This window comes from Rattus norvegicus, chromosome 19, assembly GCF_036323735.1.
Source record: "Rattus norvegicus strain BN/NHsdMcwi chromosome 19, GRCr8, whole genome shotgun sequence".
Lineage (NCBI taxonomy): Eukaryota > Metazoa > Chordata > Mammalia > Rodentia > Muridae > Rattus > Rattus norvegicus.
The window spans coordinates 40,149,178-40,168,028 of record NC_086037.1 but is presented as its reverse complement, the minus strand read 5'-3'; the positions used below and the strand labels follow the sequence as shown (position 1 = coordinate 40,168,028).

The 18,851-nt window shown below is 49.2% G+C and overlaps 2 protein-coding genes across 3 annotated transcripts; both read left to right on the top strand.

The window, feature by feature from the left end:
* The first annotated feature begins 9,377 nt into the window (after positions 1-9,377).
* Klf1 (KLF transcription factor 1) lies at positions 9,378-12,553 on the top strand. Of its 2 annotated transcripts, none has more exons than NM_001107164.1 (3): positions 9,378-9,565; positions 10,150-10,963; positions 12,038-12,549. In NM_001107164.1, the coding sequence occupies exons 1-3, from the start codon at positions 9,425-9,427 to the stop codon at positions 12,211-12,213; spliced, it is 1,131 nt and encodes a 376-aa protein (NP_001100634.1). In that variant the 5' UTR covers positions 9,378-9,424; the 3' UTR covers positions 12,214-12,549. The 2 variants fall into 2 exon arrangements, with proteins under 2 accessions (NP_001100634.1, XP_006255316.1); XM_006255254.5 differs by having other exon boundaries at positions 9,396-9,565; positions 12,023-12,553.
* A 3,250-nt stretch (positions 12,554-15,803) lies between these two features.
* Dnase2 (deoxyribonuclease 2, lysosomal) lies at positions 15,804-18,524 on the top strand. The gene is made up of 6 exons (NM_138539.3): positions 15,804-16,073; positions 16,216-16,396; positions 16,494-16,572; positions 16,785-16,949; positions 17,033-17,230; positions 17,954-18,524. The coding sequence occupies exons 1-6, from the start codon at positions 15,979-15,981 to the stop codon at positions 18,286-18,288; spliced, it is 1,053 nt and encodes a 350-aa protein (NP_612548.1). The 5' UTR covers positions 15,804-15,978; the 3' UTR covers positions 18,289-18,524.
* Positions 18,525-18,851: the final 327 nt, after the last annotated feature.

Below are 18,851 nucleotides of genomic sequence, written 5' to 3'. Positions count from 1 at the left end.
TCCGCGCTCGGGCAGGTTTCTCCTTTAAGCAGCGGAACCAGGAAGGGGCGGAAAACAAGTTTGCAAACCCGATTGGCCAACTGTACTTCTGTCCTACCCACTCCTGGTTAGCTAGTTGCCAGAGCCTGAGAGGCGGGATCCCAGGTTCAATAAGAAAATAAGGAGGCCAGGCATTGAGAAATCCGCAAATGTGGAGAGAAAGGTTAACTGCTAGTGACGAGCCCCTGTGAGCCCAGCCCAGCCGGCCTGCCTGTCTATCCGAACTTGTTGCTTTGGGTGTACTCTGGGGATGGGTGTGATCTTCTGTGGCACAGTAACTACATTTCTGCGTACCTGTGTGGTTCTATTTTCTGGGTGTTTGTGTAGAATAATCTAGAATATGTTGTAACTGGATGTCTTGGATATTAGAATTTCTATTGAAATATGCACTGTTTTGAAGAGAAAATTAAGACAAAAATAGAAAAAAGGGGAAATGAAACTGTAAAAACTCTGAGAAGGGCTGGAGAGATGGCTCAGTGGTTAAGAGCACTGACTGCTGAGTTCAAATCCCAGCAACCACATGGTAGCTCACAACCATCTGTAATGGGATCTGATGCCCTCTTCTGGTGTGTCTGAGGACAGCTACAGTACTTATATATAATAAATAATCTTAAAACAAACAAACAAACAAACAAACAAACAAACCAAAACCTCTGAGAAATAGTGTGGAGAGCTTTTGGGGCCTCTTCTATAGAAACTTGGCGGGAATTTGATATTGGGCCAGGACAGGGACATAAGTGCAGACAGGAATCTGATTTTGGGCTAGGACAAAGAAGTGGGCTTCAAGGCCAGGACAGGGAAGGAGGCTCAGATATCTTGGCCATCCTGATGAGCGCCTAGAAGCAGTGATGACAGGACTTTGTTTATTGCCTTGCTCCTTCCTTAACCTAGAACTGACCTTATTACTTGCATGTACTTAAAATGATGTAAAAGCAGACTGGGAAAGATAAACCTGCCTCTGCCTCAGCCTCAGCACTGGCTGGGGTCGTGCGATGGGGTCATCTAATTGCCTTTTTTCTTGTTTTACCTCGCTCCTGCCCTAGAGAACCTGTTGACTGACTGAGCTGGCTTGGTCATCCTGACAGAGCAGCCATCTAACAATTGTCCTTTGAAAGGAGAAGGCTTTAACTGTAGCTCCAGTGTCTAATTCTCAAAAGTGCTTCACTGACCAACCACACAGAGAGACTTCCCCTTATAGACTTTTTGGGTTTAGTTTAAGCCACCAATAAAGATGACTGACTTAGCAATAATGTTATAACTATAAATGTTGTAGAACCCATGTGCAGTTGCTCAGACCTGAGTGGTTTTCTCCCCTGGGTGCATGCATAATAAATTCTTCTGATCCTCTTCTCAGTTGTCAAAGTCTGAGGGCAGCAACCTGTCCTTGGAACCTCCCTGTAACACAGTTTATGGGGCTGTATTTCTTATAACCAGCTATGTCTCTTTTAGCTGTCTGTGGGTGAGAGCTACTGTGACAGGAATCATCTTTACAAGTGGTGTGTGTGTGTGTGTGTGACGTGCTGGGAATCAACCATCAACCTAGGGTTCTACTCGAGCTCAGTAAGCACTGCATCACTGAACTAAACCATATTGTACGTGCATGCGAGAGAGAGAGAGAGAGAGAGAGAGAGAGAGAGAGAGAGAGAGAGAGGGAGGGAGAGAGAGAGAGAGAGAGCGCACAATGTATGTGGAGAAGGATAAAAGACAACTTTCAAGAGCCATTTCTCCTTCCACCATGTGTGTTCTAAGGATCAAACTCGTCTTTCGGCTTGGTGACAAGTGCCTTTACCTGCTGGACAATCTCTTAGGCAGAATCCCTTTTCATTTTGACACAGGCCTCAGTTACAAGTCTGGGGTTGCTTAGAATTTCACCGTAACCATAAATACATTTTAGTAAGAAGAGGCTTAGTTAGGTAATGGCTTCCAATGTGGGACCGGGACTGCCTGCATCTGTGAGCACTCCCAAGATATACCCCCAGCCAGACCTATGCAAGGCTTATAAAGTCACACTCCACAATACTGGATGCATCCTGAAGGGTGTGGTTTTGACATATATGTCTTACAGTTCCCCTGGTCATCTTTTGAGCAGAGTAAGGGAGTTTGATTATAAAAACAGGAGTAGACGCAAGGCCCTGGGTTCGGTCCCCAGCTCCAAAAAAAAAAGAACCAAAAAAAAAAAAAAAAAAAAAAAAACCAGGAGTAGAAACTATACTTATGACTTTCTATATTGCTAGAACAGCCACGATCAGTCGATCTAAGTTTGCTTTCCAAGACAAGGTCTCTCTGTGTATCCCTGACTGTAGGCATAATTTTTTTACAGACTGTTTTAAATAAGTGTTCAACCTCTCCCCTTGCCCAGCACCTTATCAGAGGTAGTGGAAAAGTAAAGTTGTCAGGATACGGAGGAAGAGGCCTGTTCAACAATAGTTCTCTGCGGGTGAGCTTGATCTTCTTTGGCAGCAGTGCAGTCCCGTAGCAAACACCAAACAGGAATCAGCAGCTGCAGTTGAGTCCTCCCGGCAGGCAGACACCTCGCATAAACCAGCAGCTGTAGTCCAATCCTGAGAGGCTGAAAGGCTCACCAACTGGCCGAGACTGCTAAAGCAGCAAGCTGTCACAGGAACCTCTTGAGCAGGTCTTGGGTGAGTTCCCCTCAATGGCCTTGCCATCACACGCGGAGCTCAACCACATTACATATGGTGAGCCAATCCATGCATGCCATTAGTGAAGGAGAGTGGGGTGGAGCAAAGCAAACCAATGCCCAAGCTCTTGCTCCCACTGTCTGTGGGGTCATATTTATACTCCTTCAGATGTGTCCTTTGCCATAGCAAAACATCCTTTCGCCTGTGTCCACCCCAGGAAAACACTTCTTCACGTGTCTGCTTTAACAAGACATCCTTTCACCTGTGTGCCCCAGCAAAACATCATTTGACACAACTGACCCTCCAGAGAAACTAGAAGTTTCCACTTCACCTGGCTGTCCAGGAATTCACTCTGTAGACCAGGCTGGCCTTGAACTTAAAGATCCTGCTTACAAGTGCTGGGTGTATGCCAGCCCTCCTGGGCTCTAGCAATTGCTCTTCACCACTAGGGCTAATTCTCCAGCCCCTCCATGGTTGTATTTGTTTACTGTGTATGTGCATACACACACTTTTGCATACCAAGTCACTCCTGTGGACGTCAGCTCACTTCTACCACTATATAAGTCCCAAGGATGAACGGATATTGTCAGGCCTAGTGGGAAATACCTTTACCTTCTGTGGCTCTCCTTTTACGACTACTGTGGATTAAACCCTGGGCTTCACAAGCACTAAGCAAGCCCTTCAGCATTGATTTACAGTCTCAACTTGTAACAGGCCTCCAGAGCTTAGCACAACTGACTCCATGACGGAAGTGAGGGAACTCTGTAAGACTCAGTACGCAGACAGAAACATCTGCCGAAGGCCTAACCCAGCAAGGTCTGTGCCATTCTGGAAAAGCCTCTAAATGTACTAACCATGCTTTGGGGCTTCCGTAGTTCTGCTTCTGGCTAACTGTTCTTGTTAACTGAAGTCTGTCAACCCAGAACGTGGTTTTTATGCTTAAAAGCTCACCCTGAGAAAGGCTCAGGGCTACACCAGGACCCTGAACACTCAGGGTTGCTGTCAGCTGGCTAATAAAGACCTTCTATTGGCTTGAATGTCTGTCTTCTCTGGTGAGCACCTCACAACAAGCCACAGTGCTCGACTGCGGGTGGCTGAGTGAAGATGGAAACTCTGACTGTTCATATGACTGAAAGTGTTGATGACTCCTTGCCTCCCTCCTCCCTCCCTTTCATCCTGTGGAATCAAACTTTGCACCTTGCTCAGGATAAGCAGGCACTCTAATGAACTGCAACCCCAGCTCAGTGTCATGGGGTTTAAAATATGTTTTTTTTTCTTTTTTTCGGAGCTGGGGACCGAACCCAGGGCCTTGTGCTTTCTAGGCAAGCGCTCTACCACTGAGCTAAATCCCCAACCCTAAAATATTTGTTTTAAAAAATTTATTGGGCTGGGGAGATGGCTCAGCGGTTAAGAGCACTGACTGCTCTTCCAGAGGTCCTGAGTTCAAATCCCAGCAACCACATGGTGGCTCACAACCATCTGTAATGGGATCTGACGCCCTCTTCTGGTGTGTCTGAAGACAGCTACAGTGTATTCATATACATGAAATAAACAAAATCTTAAAAAAAAAATTTATTGATAGCTGGTTGTGGTGGCAGAGGCAGGCAGATTTCTGTGAGTTCAAGGCCAGCCTGGTCTACTAAATGAGTTCCAGGACAGCCAGGACTGTTAAACAAAGAAGCCCTGTCCCATACATACATACATACACACATACATACATACATACATACATACGTATGTATGAATATACATATATATATATATACACATATATGTATGTTTTGCCTGCACGTATGTATTTGCACCATGTGTGTGCCTACTGAAATCAGAAGACTGGATCCCTGGAACTAGGGTTACAGATCCTTTGAGACACCATGCGGATCCTCTGCAAAGGCTCAGTCCTCTAGCCTCCAGCCTGCCTCCTCCAGGATCTTTCTGTGTAGTCCTGGCTGTCCTGGAACTCACTCTGTAGACCAGGCTGGCCACTTGCAGAACTGTCTGCCTCTGCTTCGAGAGAGCTGGGATTAAAGGCCTGTGCCACCACACCTGGCTCTCTTGATGGTTTCTTGTCTACATAGTTAATTGTAAGTTTGTATTCTCTGCTAGTTACTGTGTATCTAGGCAGCACTGAGCTCTAGTTGGTGGTTTTCTATTTAGATCTTTGGAAATTTTTGTTTTAATTTTTCTGTTATTGTAGTTGTTTGGTTTTATTATATCATTATTTTATGAGAGGTTAGCTAAAGCCTTTCTTTTTTCTTTTTTTTCTTTTTTTCGGAGCTGAGGACTGAACTCAGAGCCTTGTGCTTGCTAGGCAAGCACTCTACCACTGAGCTAAATCCCCAACCCCAAGCTAAAGCCTTTCTTATTAATGCTAGAAAAACTGAACAGGGAATCACAGTGGTCAAGGCAGCCAAGCATCTAAGCCCAATTTACAGGACAAGGCTCATTTTTATTATTAGAGCTCCTTTGGTAAGAGAAGGCTGTCCACAGCCAGCAGGTTCAAGGTTATATAAGGCACAACAATGTTATCTGTCTTCAGAAAAACATCTGAGGTGTGGGAACATCAATTACCCTGACAGCGCTCTAGAGATCTGAGGAAAGAAAGTCTTAGGCACTTCTGTGTTCCTTCCCAAGTCTATTGGCATTCCAAATTGCAACTCATTTAAAAGTACAAGGTGTAATCCCAGTCCACTGAGAGTTGAAACGTACACATACAACATGTTCTCTTCATGTTCTGTTGTAACACAAAGCCTTCTTGAAAAATATCAACAGCGGATGTTCCCTTGCCCCTTTCTTGACGTCATTATCTCTTCACATAATTCACCCTAATTCAAACCCCAGCATCAAACCTGAGACCTGGTGCCGGCTAAGCTCATCTCTGCCACTGAACGACACCCTTTCTGATTATCTGACTGGATCCTGTCCTAACCGCTGCTGCTGCTTGTCTAGGGGATCCTGAGGTGTCTTCCTGGCCAACCAAACATGGAAAGTCTGGGAAAGAAAGAAAACTGAGCTACAGAGAGAGCAAAAGCAACTTTATCACTTGGGTAGGAGAAGCACTAGGCCTGGGTGGCTAAACAGACTGGCTTGGGTAATTATTGTTCCTTTGGGTTCTCCCCTTTCTCTTACTGGTCTTGTTTAGAGCACACAGGCTCTCACCCTTAATAGTAAAACAAAAACTTCTGATCCTCCCCCTTATACAATAGAGACTTCACCATTACCCTGGGCTTCCGGACACTATGTAGTTCTCCACTCGGTCACCTCCCTTACCCCGAAGCTCTTGGCCTTGTCTACCCCCTAATTTCTGTGAATCTGACTCTGCCCAGTGCAGGTGTGGCTAGGTAAGAAAAAATTTTCCTACCAAAGGTTCTGTGGAGGGCTGAAGAGATGGCTCAGTGGTTAGGAGCACTGACTGCTCTTCCAGAGGTCCTGAGTTCAAATCTCAGCAACCACATGGTGGCTCACAACCATCTGTCATGGGATCTGAAGCCCTCTTCTGGTGTGCCTGAAGACAGCGACAGTATACTTATATATAATAAACAAATCTTTTTAAAAAAAAAAAAAGGTTCTGTGGAGTTTGATTATGAATGGTCACAATAGGGGACTGGAAAGATGGCTTAGGGGTTAAGACCATTGGCTGCTCTTCCAGAGGTCCTGAGTTCAATTCCCAACAACCACATGGTGGCTCACAACCATCTGTAATGGGATCTGATGCCCTCTTCTGGTGTGTCTGAAGACAGTGACAGTGTGCTCATACAGAAAATAAATAAATAAATAGTCCCCATAGCTGGATGGTGGTGGCACACACCTTTAATCCTAGCATTCCAGAGGCAGAGGGAGTTTGAGGCCAGTCTGATCTTCTGAGCAAGTTCCAGGCTTCACAGAGACTTTGTCTTGACAAAACAAAAAACAAACAAAACAAAACAAACAAACAAAAACCAGAATGGCCCCCCAAAGGCTCACATATTGAATCCCTAGTTACAAGGGAGGGAGTGGCACTCTTTGAAAGGATTGTAAGGGGTTGGGGATTTAGCTCAGTGGTAGAGTGCTTGCCTAGCAAGCGCAAGGCCCTGGGTTCGGTCCCCAGCTCCGAAAAAAAAGAAAAAAAAAAAAAAAAGAAGAAATGAAAGGATTGTAAAGACTAGGAAGTGTGTTGCTGGAGGTTGGCTTTGTGGTTTCTAAGTCTCTCTTACTTGCCTAGGGATTGGGATGCAGCTCTCAGCTACTGTGCCAGCTCCCAATGGCGTGCACCACGCTCCCCTCCGTGATAATGGACTAAAGCTATGAAAATGTACCCAAGCTCCAATAAAATGCCTTCTGTTTGTAGCTCACAACCATCTGTGAATGGGATATCATGTCCTAATGTGTCTGAGGATAGCAACAGAGCACTCATATACAATCAGTCAGTCAATCAATCAATCGATCAATCAATCAATCAGTGTGGATTTAGTGGGCTAAGTAGCTTCACAGTGTCCTGTGACAAACACTTCTACTGGCTTTCAGAATATTTCTATCCTCCCAAATGAGACTGTCTCCTAGCGGCACTCCTGCCCCAGCTTCTGGGAAGCACTAACTCACTGCTGGTCCTGCCCAGCTATTGTATCAACAAAATAATGCAATATGTAACCTTCCATGGTTGCCATACCGCCTCCATTAGCCCGTGTTTTCCTCAGGTTACTCATCTTAGAACAATGATTGTTGGGTATGTGTCATGTGTGCCTGAGCTTGCATGCAGCCCAGGGGCCAAGGTTGATGATGGTCTCTTCCTTGTTTTTTGTTTTGTTTTGTTTTGTTTTTCTTTTTATCGGAGCTGGGGACCGAACCCAGGGCCTTGTGCTTACCACTGAGCTAAATCCCCAACCCCTTGTTTTTTTTTTTTAACCTTATCTCCTAGGCTGGGTCTGACCCTGGAGCTGATTGGCTAGGCTGGCTATCCAGTGAGCACCAGGTATCCTCCTGTTTCCATCTGGAAACACTGGTCTTAGACATGCACACTGACTTCCGCTTTTGTGCGGGTGCTGGGGATCTGAACCTAGGACCTTATGCTTTGCTCTTTATTTTTGTTTTTTGTTTTTGTTTTTTTTTTTTTTTTTTTTTTGGTTCTTTTTTTTCAGAGCTGGGGACCGAACCCAGGGCCTTGCGCTTCCTAGGCAAGCGCTCTACCACTGAGCTAAATCCCCAACCCTATGCTTTGCTCTTTAAACCACTACTCAGCACACCAACTATAAAGCTAAGTCCACAGAACCATTTACTCTTTTTTTTTTTAAGATTTATTTATTTATATATAAGTACATTGTAGCTGTCTTCAGACACACCAGAAGAGGGCGTGAGATCTCATTAAAGATGGTTGTGAACCACCATGTGGTTGCTGGGAATTGAACGCAGGTCCTCTGGAAGAACAGTCAGTGCTCTTAACCACTGAGTCATCTCTCCAGCCCCAGAACCGTTTACTCTTGTTGTCTTTTGAGACAGAGACCATGTAGCTCTGGCTGTCCTGGAACTTATGTAGACTAGACAGGTCTCTCAAATTCACAGAGATCTACCAGTCTCTGCCTGCCAAGTGCTGGGATTGAAGGCATTTACTACCACGCCTGACTAGGTACCATTTCCTATAATGGATCCGACGTCCCCTATGGACACTGAGGAACGATGGTGTATGTGCGATCACATTACGGTACACATGACCCTCTGTTTCCCTACCCTGACTCACGTGGCACCAGAATAGAAGTATGGAAATAGCGGACTACCTTCCATGGGGGCCACAAACAACAAGTAGTTAGGTAGTCAGGGTTGAGCTCTCCTGAGGGGCATACCTACTATGGCTCCATCTATGGGTCCTATCCCACCACACTGTAGGATTCGTAGCCCTCCCCTTCAGTTCCCCTGTAGTAGCCACCAAGGGTCCTCAGTGTCCAAGGGTGGACTGATTTGGGAGGTCTCCTTTTGCTAAACAGCTCAGACCCCCAACACAACGCAGGCACTTCAAAGCCAAGATAATTTGTGGCACCAACCCCCAGCTCTTCCGCTGAAGGAGGAACAGGGCTATGTTGTTCTGGGCCCCCTACCTGATAGCAGCCTGAAACATCTGGTGTGTCTGATAATGCCCAAAAGAGAGCTGGTGCCAAGGCCCGCCATTAGCACTGTTGCTGCTGTTTGTCTGAGAGGGAAAGGGCTGCAGTGGCCCTGATGGGGATCAAAGGGTCCCAAAGAACTTTCCCAAGAAATCTATCCTTCCTGGTCTACTCCTTCTCCAAGGAGAGAGACTTGAGACCAGATCAGAGTCCTCTCAGTCCTCTGGGGGTGGGAGTAGGGGACCAGGACTTTTCTTTACCCTTCATCTGAACCCCAAGACTTTGAAGCCCCTATTCTTTGACATCTGACTTGTTTTATACACAGGGTTGGTTTTCAGGGACCAGTTCCCAAACAGGCCAAGGTGAGGTCTGCTCCTTGAAAGTGACAAGCCACAACTTTAATCCCAGCACTCAGGAAACAAAGGCAGGTAGATCTTGGTGAATTCGAGGCCAGTCTGGCCTACATAAGTCAGTCCAGGACAGCCTGGGCTCCATTACACAGAGGAACCCTGTTTCAAAAAACCTTTTTTTAAAAAAAAAAGACACACGGCACACTCATATCACACACACCCTCCTTCGCCTTTTGCCTTGCCAGAGTCTTATCAGAGAAGACAGCCAATCAGATGTGGGCAGACAGGAGCCCTCCAAGGAACCTTCCTAGCCTCATAGCCCATGAGGCAGAAGAGAGAGAGGAGGCCTGAGGCCCAGGGTGGACAGCAGCCAGTCATGGCCTCAGCTGAGACTGTCTTACCCTCCATCAGTACACTCACCACCCTGGGACAGTTCCTGGACACCCAGGAGGACTTCCTCAAGGTGGGGCCAGTGGGGGAGGGGGCACAGGTGGTCTTGCTGAGGCAGTGCTTGGGGGTGGGGCTTATATCTTACTTTATTATCCTCTGCAGGGTTTTTTGGGGGAGGTGGGGGAGTCTGAGCCTGGCTTGGGAGAGGTGTTGCAGGGATCTGATATCAAGGTGAGGCCTATTTCTCGAATAGGAAGGGGAATTCTGAGTTCTGTATCTTAAGAGTCTAGGCTCAAAGAGACAAAGGCCCAGATAAAAGTGTCCTGGGATTTCTAGGCTTTGAGATTTATTTTTGTTGGGCCACGTGAAGATAGGGAAAGGCTAGGGAAAACGGAGGAGTCAAAACTGATTCCTTTGACTCAGAACTCTAGAACCCCTTCTCCCATCCTGAATGCTGTTCTTGGTAAGTGTCTTATCTGTCTCTAGCAAGACCTCATGGAGTTGCCGGGAGCTGAGAAGGGGGTTAGGGGAACAGTGTGGGTAAATGATAGGCACGCAAACCCTCAACCAACCTGCCCCAACGATGTTTCCAGCCGGGGTTGCTTCAGGGCCAGGTACCCAGTGCCTACCATTCAAGCAGTGCGCTCCCTCCCGCAGTGGTGGCGGTCTGAGGAGACACAGGATTTGGGCCCGGGACCCCCGAATCCCACGGAACCGTCCTTTCACGTGAGTCTGAAATCAGAGGACCCTCCCGGAGAGGACGATGAGAGGGACGTGACCTGTGCGTGGGATCCGGATCTTTTCCTTACAAACTTTTCAGGTCCCGAGCCGCCCAGCACTCCCCGGACCTGTGCCCTGGCACCCAGCGGGGGCCCAGTGGCACAGTTCGCGCCGCCCGAGTCTCTGAGCGCTTATGCGGGTGGCCCAGGGTTGGTGACCGGGCCTTTGGGCTCCGAGGAGCACGCAGGCTGGGCGCACCCGACTCCGAGACCCCCAACCCCTGAGCCCTTCGTGGCCCCTGTCCTGGCCCCGGGACTCGCTCCCAAGGCGCAGCCCGCATTCTCCGAATCGCGAGCGGTCTCGGCCGGAGGTTTCTTCCCGCGAGCGGGGCTTGCGGTGCCCGCAGCTCCAAGCGCCCCCTATGGGCTGCTGTCGGGATACCCCGCGCTCTACCCGGCGCCTCAGTACCAAGGCCATTTCCAGCTCTTTCGTGGGCTCGCGGCGCCTTCTGCTGGTCCCACTGCGCCCCCTTCCTTTTTGAATTGTCTGGGACCTGGTGCGGTGGGCACAGAACTCGGGGCCACTGCGATCGCCGGAGACGCAGGCTTGTCCCCAGGAGCTGCGCCGCCCAAACGCAGCCGGCGAACTCTGGCACAAAAGAGGCAGGCGGCACACACCTGCGGGCACGAAGGATGCGGGAAGAGCTACACCAAGAGCTCGCACCTGAAGGCGCACCTGCGCACGCACACCGGTAAGGACAGGGCTGGGCCGGAGGGGGCGGGATCTGGAACCGGAAACGGAGCAAAGGGAGGGGCCGGAGGGTGGCCAGAGGCGTGGCTAAAGGAGGCCCCGGCGCTAGGGGTCGTGAAGACCGCACACCTCCCCTCCCCCAGACACTGGGTCAAGTCTACAAGGGGCCATTCCAGACCCAAATGGGAGAATCCCAGCACGCAGGAGGCAGAAGCAGGTGGAGATCAGTGACTTCCAGCCCATTTGGGCTATTATAGCGAGTTTCAGCAGCCTGAGCTACTTAGTGAGATCCTGTCTCATAAATAAGTAGATGTAGACAGAAGGCCTGGGGAACATTTTGGAGGCTTCAGTGTTACAAGCGGATGTGTAAGGCCTAGGTTAGAGATGGGAGAAGAGCAGAATGGAAAATGAATGGCACATAAGGAGAAACTAGAGGGGTAAACCCTGGAGGGTACAAGCTTAGAATGTCAGAGCTCAGGATATAGCTAGTCATGCTCGAGCTGGAACTGTATGGGATCAGGAGGTTGAGACATTTAAGTAGAATCAGTTTCAGGGGCAACTGATGGAGGTACCAGAGATAAGGCAGGCCACAAGAAAAGAAGGAAATGCTGGGAGACAGAGCCTAGAAAGAGAAACGGGGTCATCCCAGGATTGGACGACAGTTACAGGTCTCCCAAGCATGGCAAGACTTGCATCAGGTATAAAACCAGAAGAGAGGGATTCACTAGAAATAGGGCCTTAGACCCTGGGGTGGATTTCAGGGCTTGGATCAAGTTCAGGAACATGATTGGATATCATCGGCAGACCCTGTCAGTGCAAGAAATAGCTGGAAAAAGAAAACTGAATGATGATGCATCTACATACGGTCTCAGGCAGGGAACTAGTACATAGGAAATGGGATAGAAGACCAGAAATGAGAAAACTAAAGGACAGCAGCTGTAGATACAGAAACGGATCATGTCACAGAAGGCAGGACTGTGTGCCCTTTAAACTGTGAGATGTCACCTAAGACTTGGCTCCACTTCATCAAGTGCGCAAACTTGGAGGGTGTTACTTACAGCTCCCTGTCCTTCAGGAGAGAAGCCTTATGCCTGCTCCTGGGATGGCTGCAACTGGAGGTTCGCTCGCTCTGACGAACTGACGCGCCACTACCGGAAGCACACTGGACATCGCCCCTTCTGCTGTGGCCTCTGCCCACGTGCTTTCTCACGCTCCGACCACCTAGCTCTTCACATGAAGCGTCACCTCTGAGAGAGCCTGCACAAGGGCTGGGGATGAAATGAGAGTGGATCCAAGGACTGTTTCCCAAAGGATGGTCCCACTCAGATCAAGAGCTGACCGGAAGGCCATACAAAGAAGCCTTCAACAGAAACCTTACATCCTCAGGGAGCCACACACATGGCCCCACAGACCCAGAGATACAGGCCGCCAAGTAAATCAACTCATATGGATCCCTAGACCAGCACAGGAGGGACCCTGAGTCCTGGAGGTGGATGGAATGGGATGAGATTTTCCAGAATCTAGAAGCGAGCTTCACACTGTGCCCATAGCTGGGATTGTCCTGGTTACTATAAAAATTTCCCACATAAAACCAGTGTCTGCCTTACTGTACTATGGAGCTAGGAATTACGGGGAGCATTGAGTCCCCCAGCAGGTGACACGTTTGCCTGTACATACACATTGTAAACTTTCTAAAATTCATTCACTTCTGCTGGCACTCCCCCACCCTCACCCCTCCTCCACCCCACCCTCCCTCATCCCCCAACATCTCCCCTACCCCCACCCCACCCCTCCCCCATCCCCCAACATCTCCCCTATCCCCACCCCACCTCACCCCTCCCCCATCCCCACCGCACCCAATCCCCCAACACCTCCTTCACCTACACCCCACCCCCACCCCAGCAGGGCAACCCTTTATCCCTTCTCCTCCATTAAGATCAGCCTTCCAATTCTGTTACCTGGTGTCAAGCCAGTGATGTGATGATATTCACGTCTATTATCTGTGCCCGCTCCTTTTTTTTTTTTTTTTCCAAAGACAGGATCTTACTCTGTAGCCTCTAGTTAGCCTGGAACTATGTAGACCAGGCTGGCATCAAACACATAGAGATTACCCTATCAAACTGCCTCTGCCTCCTAAGTGCTGATTTTACTTATTTATTTATTATATATAAGTACACTGTAGCTATCCTCAGAGACACCAGAAGAGGGCATCGGATCCCATTACAGATGGTTGTGAGCCACCATGTGGCTGCTAGGACCTGAACTCAGGATCTTTGGAAGAGCAGTCAGTGCTCTTAACCTCTGAGCCATCTCTCCAGCCCCCAAAGTGTTGATTTTAAAGGCATGGATGACCATGCCTAGCATGTCTACTTCCTCAGACAAAGTGGGTCATAGTCACAGAGGTAGCTTAGGCTGTAATCCCAGCTGTTTAGGAGGTTGAGGCAGGAGGATTGCAAGTTTAAGACATGCCTGCAATACAGAACAAGCTCAAGGTCATCCTGGGAAATTTAGTCAGTTTCTTCATCTCTCTCTCTTTCTCTCTCTCTCTCTCTCTCTCTCTCTCTCTCTCTCTCTCTCTCTCTGTATGTGTCTGTCTCTCTGTCTCTGTCTGTCTCTGTCTGTGTCTGTCTGTCTCTCTTTCTCTGTCTGTCTGTGTCTATCTCTCTCTCTGTGTCTGTCTCTCGCCCTCTGTGTGTGTGTGTGTGTGTGTCTGTGTGTGTGTGTGTGTGTGTGTGTGTGTGTGTCTTTCTCCAAGAAAGGGTTTCTCTGTGTAACTTTGAATGTCTGGGAACTCACTGTGTAGACCAGGCTGGTACTGAACTCAGAGATCTACCTGCTTCAGTTTCCTTTATGTTTATTGTTTGTTTCTTCATGTTGTTTTCTTCAAAAGTTAACAAGAACAACAACAAAAAAAAAGCTGCTGTGTGAGGTGGTGCATCCCTTCATCCCGGCACTTGGAAGGCAGAGCTGGGCGAATCTCTGAATTTGAGGCCGGCTAGAGCTATGTAATCTAGAGACTTTGTCTTTTAAAAATGTAGATGGGTGGTGGCATGGACCTTTAATTCTTTAATTCCAGCACTCCTGAGGCAGAGGCAGGCTGATCTTTGAGTTCGAGGCTAGCCTGGTCTACAGAATAGTTCCAGGACTGCCAGGTGCCAGGGCTACATAGAGAGACCCTGTCTTTAGTTCTTTTTTTTTTTTTTCTTTTTTTTTTTTCGGAGCTGGGGACCAAACCCAGGGCCTTGCGCTTCCTAGGCAAGCGCTCTACCACTGAGCTAAATCCCCAATGAGACCCTATCTTTAAAGACAACAACAATAACACCAACATCATGGTGGTGCAGGTCTTTACTCCCAGTATTTGGGAGGCAAGTGGATTTCTTCAGCTGGAGACCAGCCTGGTCTACGTAGCATTAAAACCAGCCAGAGCTATGGTGGTTCAGGACTGTAATTCTAAAATTTGGGAGGTAGAAGCAGGACGATCAGGTGTCAAAACCCCAGTCACATAGTCAAATCTGTGGTACAGTGCTCAGCAGATGTTGCATTCCTGCCTTTTCATAACCTGAGCGACTCCCTGGCCAGCATCATGAGCAGGGCTAGAAAACTTGCAGATTGGACAGAGAGAGGGTGCAGAAAACATTGTGATTAGGTCTGCAAGGTTGACCCAGTTGGAATCCCAGCACTTGTGAGGCTGAGCCCAGAGGATAGTAAGTTATAGGTTAGCCGGGGCCACAGAGTAAGAGCTTGCCAAAAAGACAAAAGCTGGAGGGCAGGGGTAGTGGTGGCTGGAGAGATGGTTCAGTGGTTATAAGCATCCACTGCTCTTGCAGAGGCCCTGAGTTTAGGTCCCAGCACCCATACCGTGCTTATAACTACTTGTAACTCCCATTCCAGGGATCTAACATGTATGGGTGTCTGCACAGCCTGAACCTGATACACCCTAACTCTCAAAGGTGCACACACAGGTGCACGTAAACATTTTTTAAAGGATGGAGGAGAGCTCATATGTATAATCCCAGCACTCATTTAAAAGTCGAGAGTTCCGGGCTAGCCCGAGCTACAGTGAGACCCTAAAAAGGAGAAGGCGGAGAAGATGACTGAGCCTGTGGAGGTGCCAGCTGTCAAACTTGGGGCCCTGGGTTTGATCTCCAAATCCATATGGTGGAAGAAGCTCCCACACCGTGTCCCATTCTCCACTTGCACACTGTGCCATGCGCTCATGGATTCGCACGTATGTACGATGTGCTTGAGCACCTCTGTGATTTGGGTGCTTGGGTGGCAGGAAGCTCAGGAGTCCAAGGATCAGCCACAGTGTTGAGAGGTCAGAGAATGCAGGAAACTTGTCAGAAAAACAAACAAACAAAAAGCTACCAGGGATAACAGCTGCATGCTTTCAAAAAGCCTTCCAGAGGCAGAGGCAGGGGCAGGCAGATCTCTGGTGAGTTCTAAGCCAGTCAGGACTACAAGGTAATATCCTGTCTCAGAAAACGAAAGAAAAAAAAAAAAAAAAAAAACGGAAGGAAAGAATTGGACCTGCCCAGGCACATAAGTGATGCACAAACACACATGTGGGCAAGGCCACCCAAAAATTAAAATAATAAAAAAAAAGGTGCCCAAGTTGTACAGCAGTGATGGAAAAGAAATACAAAGACAGATTTGTTCCTGACTCAGAACGTGAATAAGAAAAACAAAAAACAAAACCAAAAAACCTCCACAAGTTGGAGCGCCTTAGAAGTCACGTGACAACCAATGCCCAAGGGAGGGGCGCGTCCGTGGGTGAAGCCTATCCGGAGCTGAGCTCGCCAAAAGCAGGAGCTCGGGGCGGGGCGGACACTGGAGGGGGCGGGGTTCGCTGCTGGGACAACTTCAGAGGAAGCCCCGCCTCCGCCCCGGGCCTGGCGGGCTCGGTCTCCACCCTCGTGAAGCCCAGACCCAGGTCCCTGAAGTCTTTAGGGGAAGTTGGTCTGAAGCTCGTGACCCGGCTGTCCCGGGTCTTTCAGAGTTCATTACTGTCGCTTCATGGCAGCACCGAGCTCGCTGCTGTTGGCTGCGCTGCTGTGGGTTCCTGCCGAAGCCCTGAGCTGCTATGGGGACTCGGGGCGGCCTGTGGATTGGTGAGCAAGTGGTTGCAAGAATGTCCCTCGCAGACTGCGTGGGCATCCGTGGGCATCGGCGCGGGCACTGGGATTGAAGTGCTTTTCCGCAAAACCTCAGATCTCTTCTCTCCCCCGACCCCCTCTCTTCCCGGACCTCCAGGTTCGTGGTATACAAGCTGCCGGCTAACAGCGGGTCTGGGGATAAGCCATGGAAGGGTCTGATGTATAAATACATGGACCAGAACTCCGAGGGTTGGCAAGACGGTGTAGGGCACATCGACAGCAAGGACGGAGCCGTGGGCCTCACCCTGCAGCCGTTGTACCAAAAGAACTCCAGTCAGGTAACTTGAGTGCTGTGGGAAACTGGGCCCCAGCCCACACACTGTGGTGGGTCCCACGAAGGGAGGGTAGTTACATAGCCTCTATGCATTCTCCTAGCTGGCCTTTCTACTCTACAACGACCAACCTCCCAAATCCAGCTCAGCTCAGGACTCTTCCAGCCGTGGGCATACGAAGGGTGAGAGAGGCTTGGACTGGTGGTTGTGGAGCCACCCTGAATTTCTTGTAAATTCTACCCAAACTAACCTTTGGCTTGCATGAAGGGTGGGCATTTGCCCTGTCGAACCTTGGCCTCCATTCCTGCTCTAAGACCCCAGCCCTCTGAGACTGTGTACCTGGTTGCCGGGGCCTACTTTTATCAACTTCTCTGACGTCTTCCTTCTGGTTCAGGTGTCCTGCTCCTGGACCAAGAAGGGGGCTTCTGGCTGGTCCACAGTGTGCCTCGCTTCCCATCCCCTGCATCCTCTGGTGCATACAGCTGGCCTCCGAACGCTCGGACCTACGGCCAGACCCTACTCTGTGTGTCCCTTCCCTTCAGTCAGTTTCCAGGGATTGGTGAGTAGACTCAATGAGGTGAGCTAAGTCTCAAACTCCTCTGAGTAGCTGGTCTCACACTTCTCCCTCACCTTGTCTTCCAGGCAAGCAACTAACCTATACCTACCCCCTAGTCTATGACCACAAGCTGGAAGGTATCTTTGCTCAAAAATTACCTGACCTAGAAGAGGTGACCAAGGGCCACCATGTCCTCCGTGAGCCCTGGAATAGTAGTGTAATTCTCACTTCTCGAGCTGGGACCACCTTCCAGAGCTTTGCCAAATTTGGAAAATTTGGAGATGGTAAGCCTTGATGTTGGGGGGGTGGGGGAGAGCACTGTCTTTGTGGAAGGATGTCCCTGGTATCCCCAGGCCTGAGGGCAAGCACATTTAGAGCCCAGATGTCATGGGGAGTCATATTACAGTGATAACCATGAGCAGTGAGCAGCCAACAGACGGGTTGGGCAGGTGGTACATCATCTGCAACCCCGCACCGTGGAGGCCGAAACGGAGGCCACAGACCTCGGCTCAAATATTGGTTTCTGGATGTGCAGTATAGGTTCAGATGAGCCTGTTTGCTCATCTGAAAAGTTAAGATATTTGATGCTCACCTTAGTGGGTTGTGAAATACCACATAAATTGTTTGGTAAGGACTACCTTTTTGGGGTGCGGGGGAGGCTCTCAAACAAGTATCCCTCAAGTATCACACAAGTATCTTTCAAGTATCCCTGGCTGGTCTGGAACACACAGAGCCTGAGTTCTGATTTTAAAGGCTCGAGGCTCCATGCCCAGCCTATGTTTTTGTATATGATCTCACTGTACATTCCAGGCTCGACTCCACCTGAGATCCTCTTGTTCCAGCTTCCGAGTGGTAGGACGGCAGGTGTAACCTGCAGATTAACCTGACCTGTTGGTAGGAGCTGTTTAAGTTTATGTCATTCCAAAAGCAGACATTCGAGCACCTAGAAGGAAGCCGGCCTGAGGAATCTACCAGTGCCCCTCAACTCAATCTTCCTTCCTCTGCAGACCTGTACTCCGGCTGGCTGGCAGCAGCCCTTGGCACCAACCTACAGGTCCAGTTCTGGCCAAATTCTCCAGGCATCCTGCCTTCCAACTGCTCTGGGACCCATAAAATTCTGGATGTGACTGAGACAGGATTCCCTGGCCCATCTGGACCGACTTTCAACGCCACAGAGGATCACTCCAAATGGTGTGTGGCCCCCGAAGGGCCCTGGGTCTGTGTGGGTGACATGAATCGGAACAAAAGAGAGACACACCGCGGTGGGGGCACACTGTGCACCCAAGTGCCTGCCCTCTGGAAGGCCTTCCGGTCCTTGGTGAAAGCCTGTAAGCCCTGTTAAAAGGGGAGCTGACTGGAAGCCCAACAGAACAAAGAACTCAGGGACTGGCTTGGTGGGGACAGGACTAGCCTTTATCCCAGCACTTGGGAGGCAGAGGCAGGCAGATCTCTGAGTTCCGGGCCAGCCTGGTCTACAGAGAGTTTCAGAAGAGCCAGGGCAACACAGAAACACTGTCTCAAGGGGAAAAAGGATAATAGAAATAAAAATAAAATAAAAAGAAAGAAAAACTCAGAGACGAGTTTTGACTTTGTGTGTCTGCTTGTTGGTGGGTTAAACCCAGGGCCTGCCACGTGGGACACAAGCACCCTGCTGCTGAACCACACCCCCTGCCCTGGCTATGAATCTGAATACCAGCTCAGCCCCTTCCTAACTGGAGACCTTAACAGTGCCTTCACCTCTCTGGCTGTCTACCGCAAAATGGGCATCAGGATGTGTCTCTAGAGGTTGTTAGTCAACAGACTCTGTATGTGACACTGTTAACCTTTTTCTTCTGACACACAGACCAGTGGGGGGACACCTCTTCCTCACAAGGTCTGCTCAAAGCTGTTACGATGTGTGGAATC

What these genes read in the sequence shown, in the direction of transcription:
- Dnase2 (NM_138539.3), top strand. Translation starts at nt 15,979, where the DNA reads ATGGCAGCACCGAGCTCGCTGCTGTTGGCTGCGCTGCTGTGGGTTCCT. An exon ending in TCGGGGCGGCCTGTGGATTG is followed by an intron (nt 16,074 to 16,215) that starts GTGAGCAAGTGG and finishes CCGGACCTCCAG; the next exon opens with GTTCGTGGTATACAAGCTGC. An exon ending in CAGTCAGTTTCCAGGGATTG is followed by an intron (nt 16,950 to 17,032) that starts GTGAGTAGACTC and finishes CTTGTCTTCCAG; the next exon opens with GCAAGCAACTAACCTATACC.
- Klf1 (XM_006255254.5), top strand. Translation starts at nt 9,425, where the DNA reads ATGAGGCAGAAGAGAGAGAGGAGGCCTGAGGCCCAGGGTGGACAGCAG. An exon ending in CCCAGGAGGACTTCCTCAAG is followed by an intron (nt 9,566 to 10,149) that starts GTGGGGCCAGTG and finishes TCCCTCCCGCAG; the next exon opens with TGGTGGCGGTCTGAGGAGAC. An exon ending in GCACCTGCGCACGCACACCG is followed by an intron (nt 10,964 to 12,022) that starts GTAAGGACAGGG and finishes TGTTACTTACAG; the next exon opens with CTCCCTGTCCTTCAGGAGAG.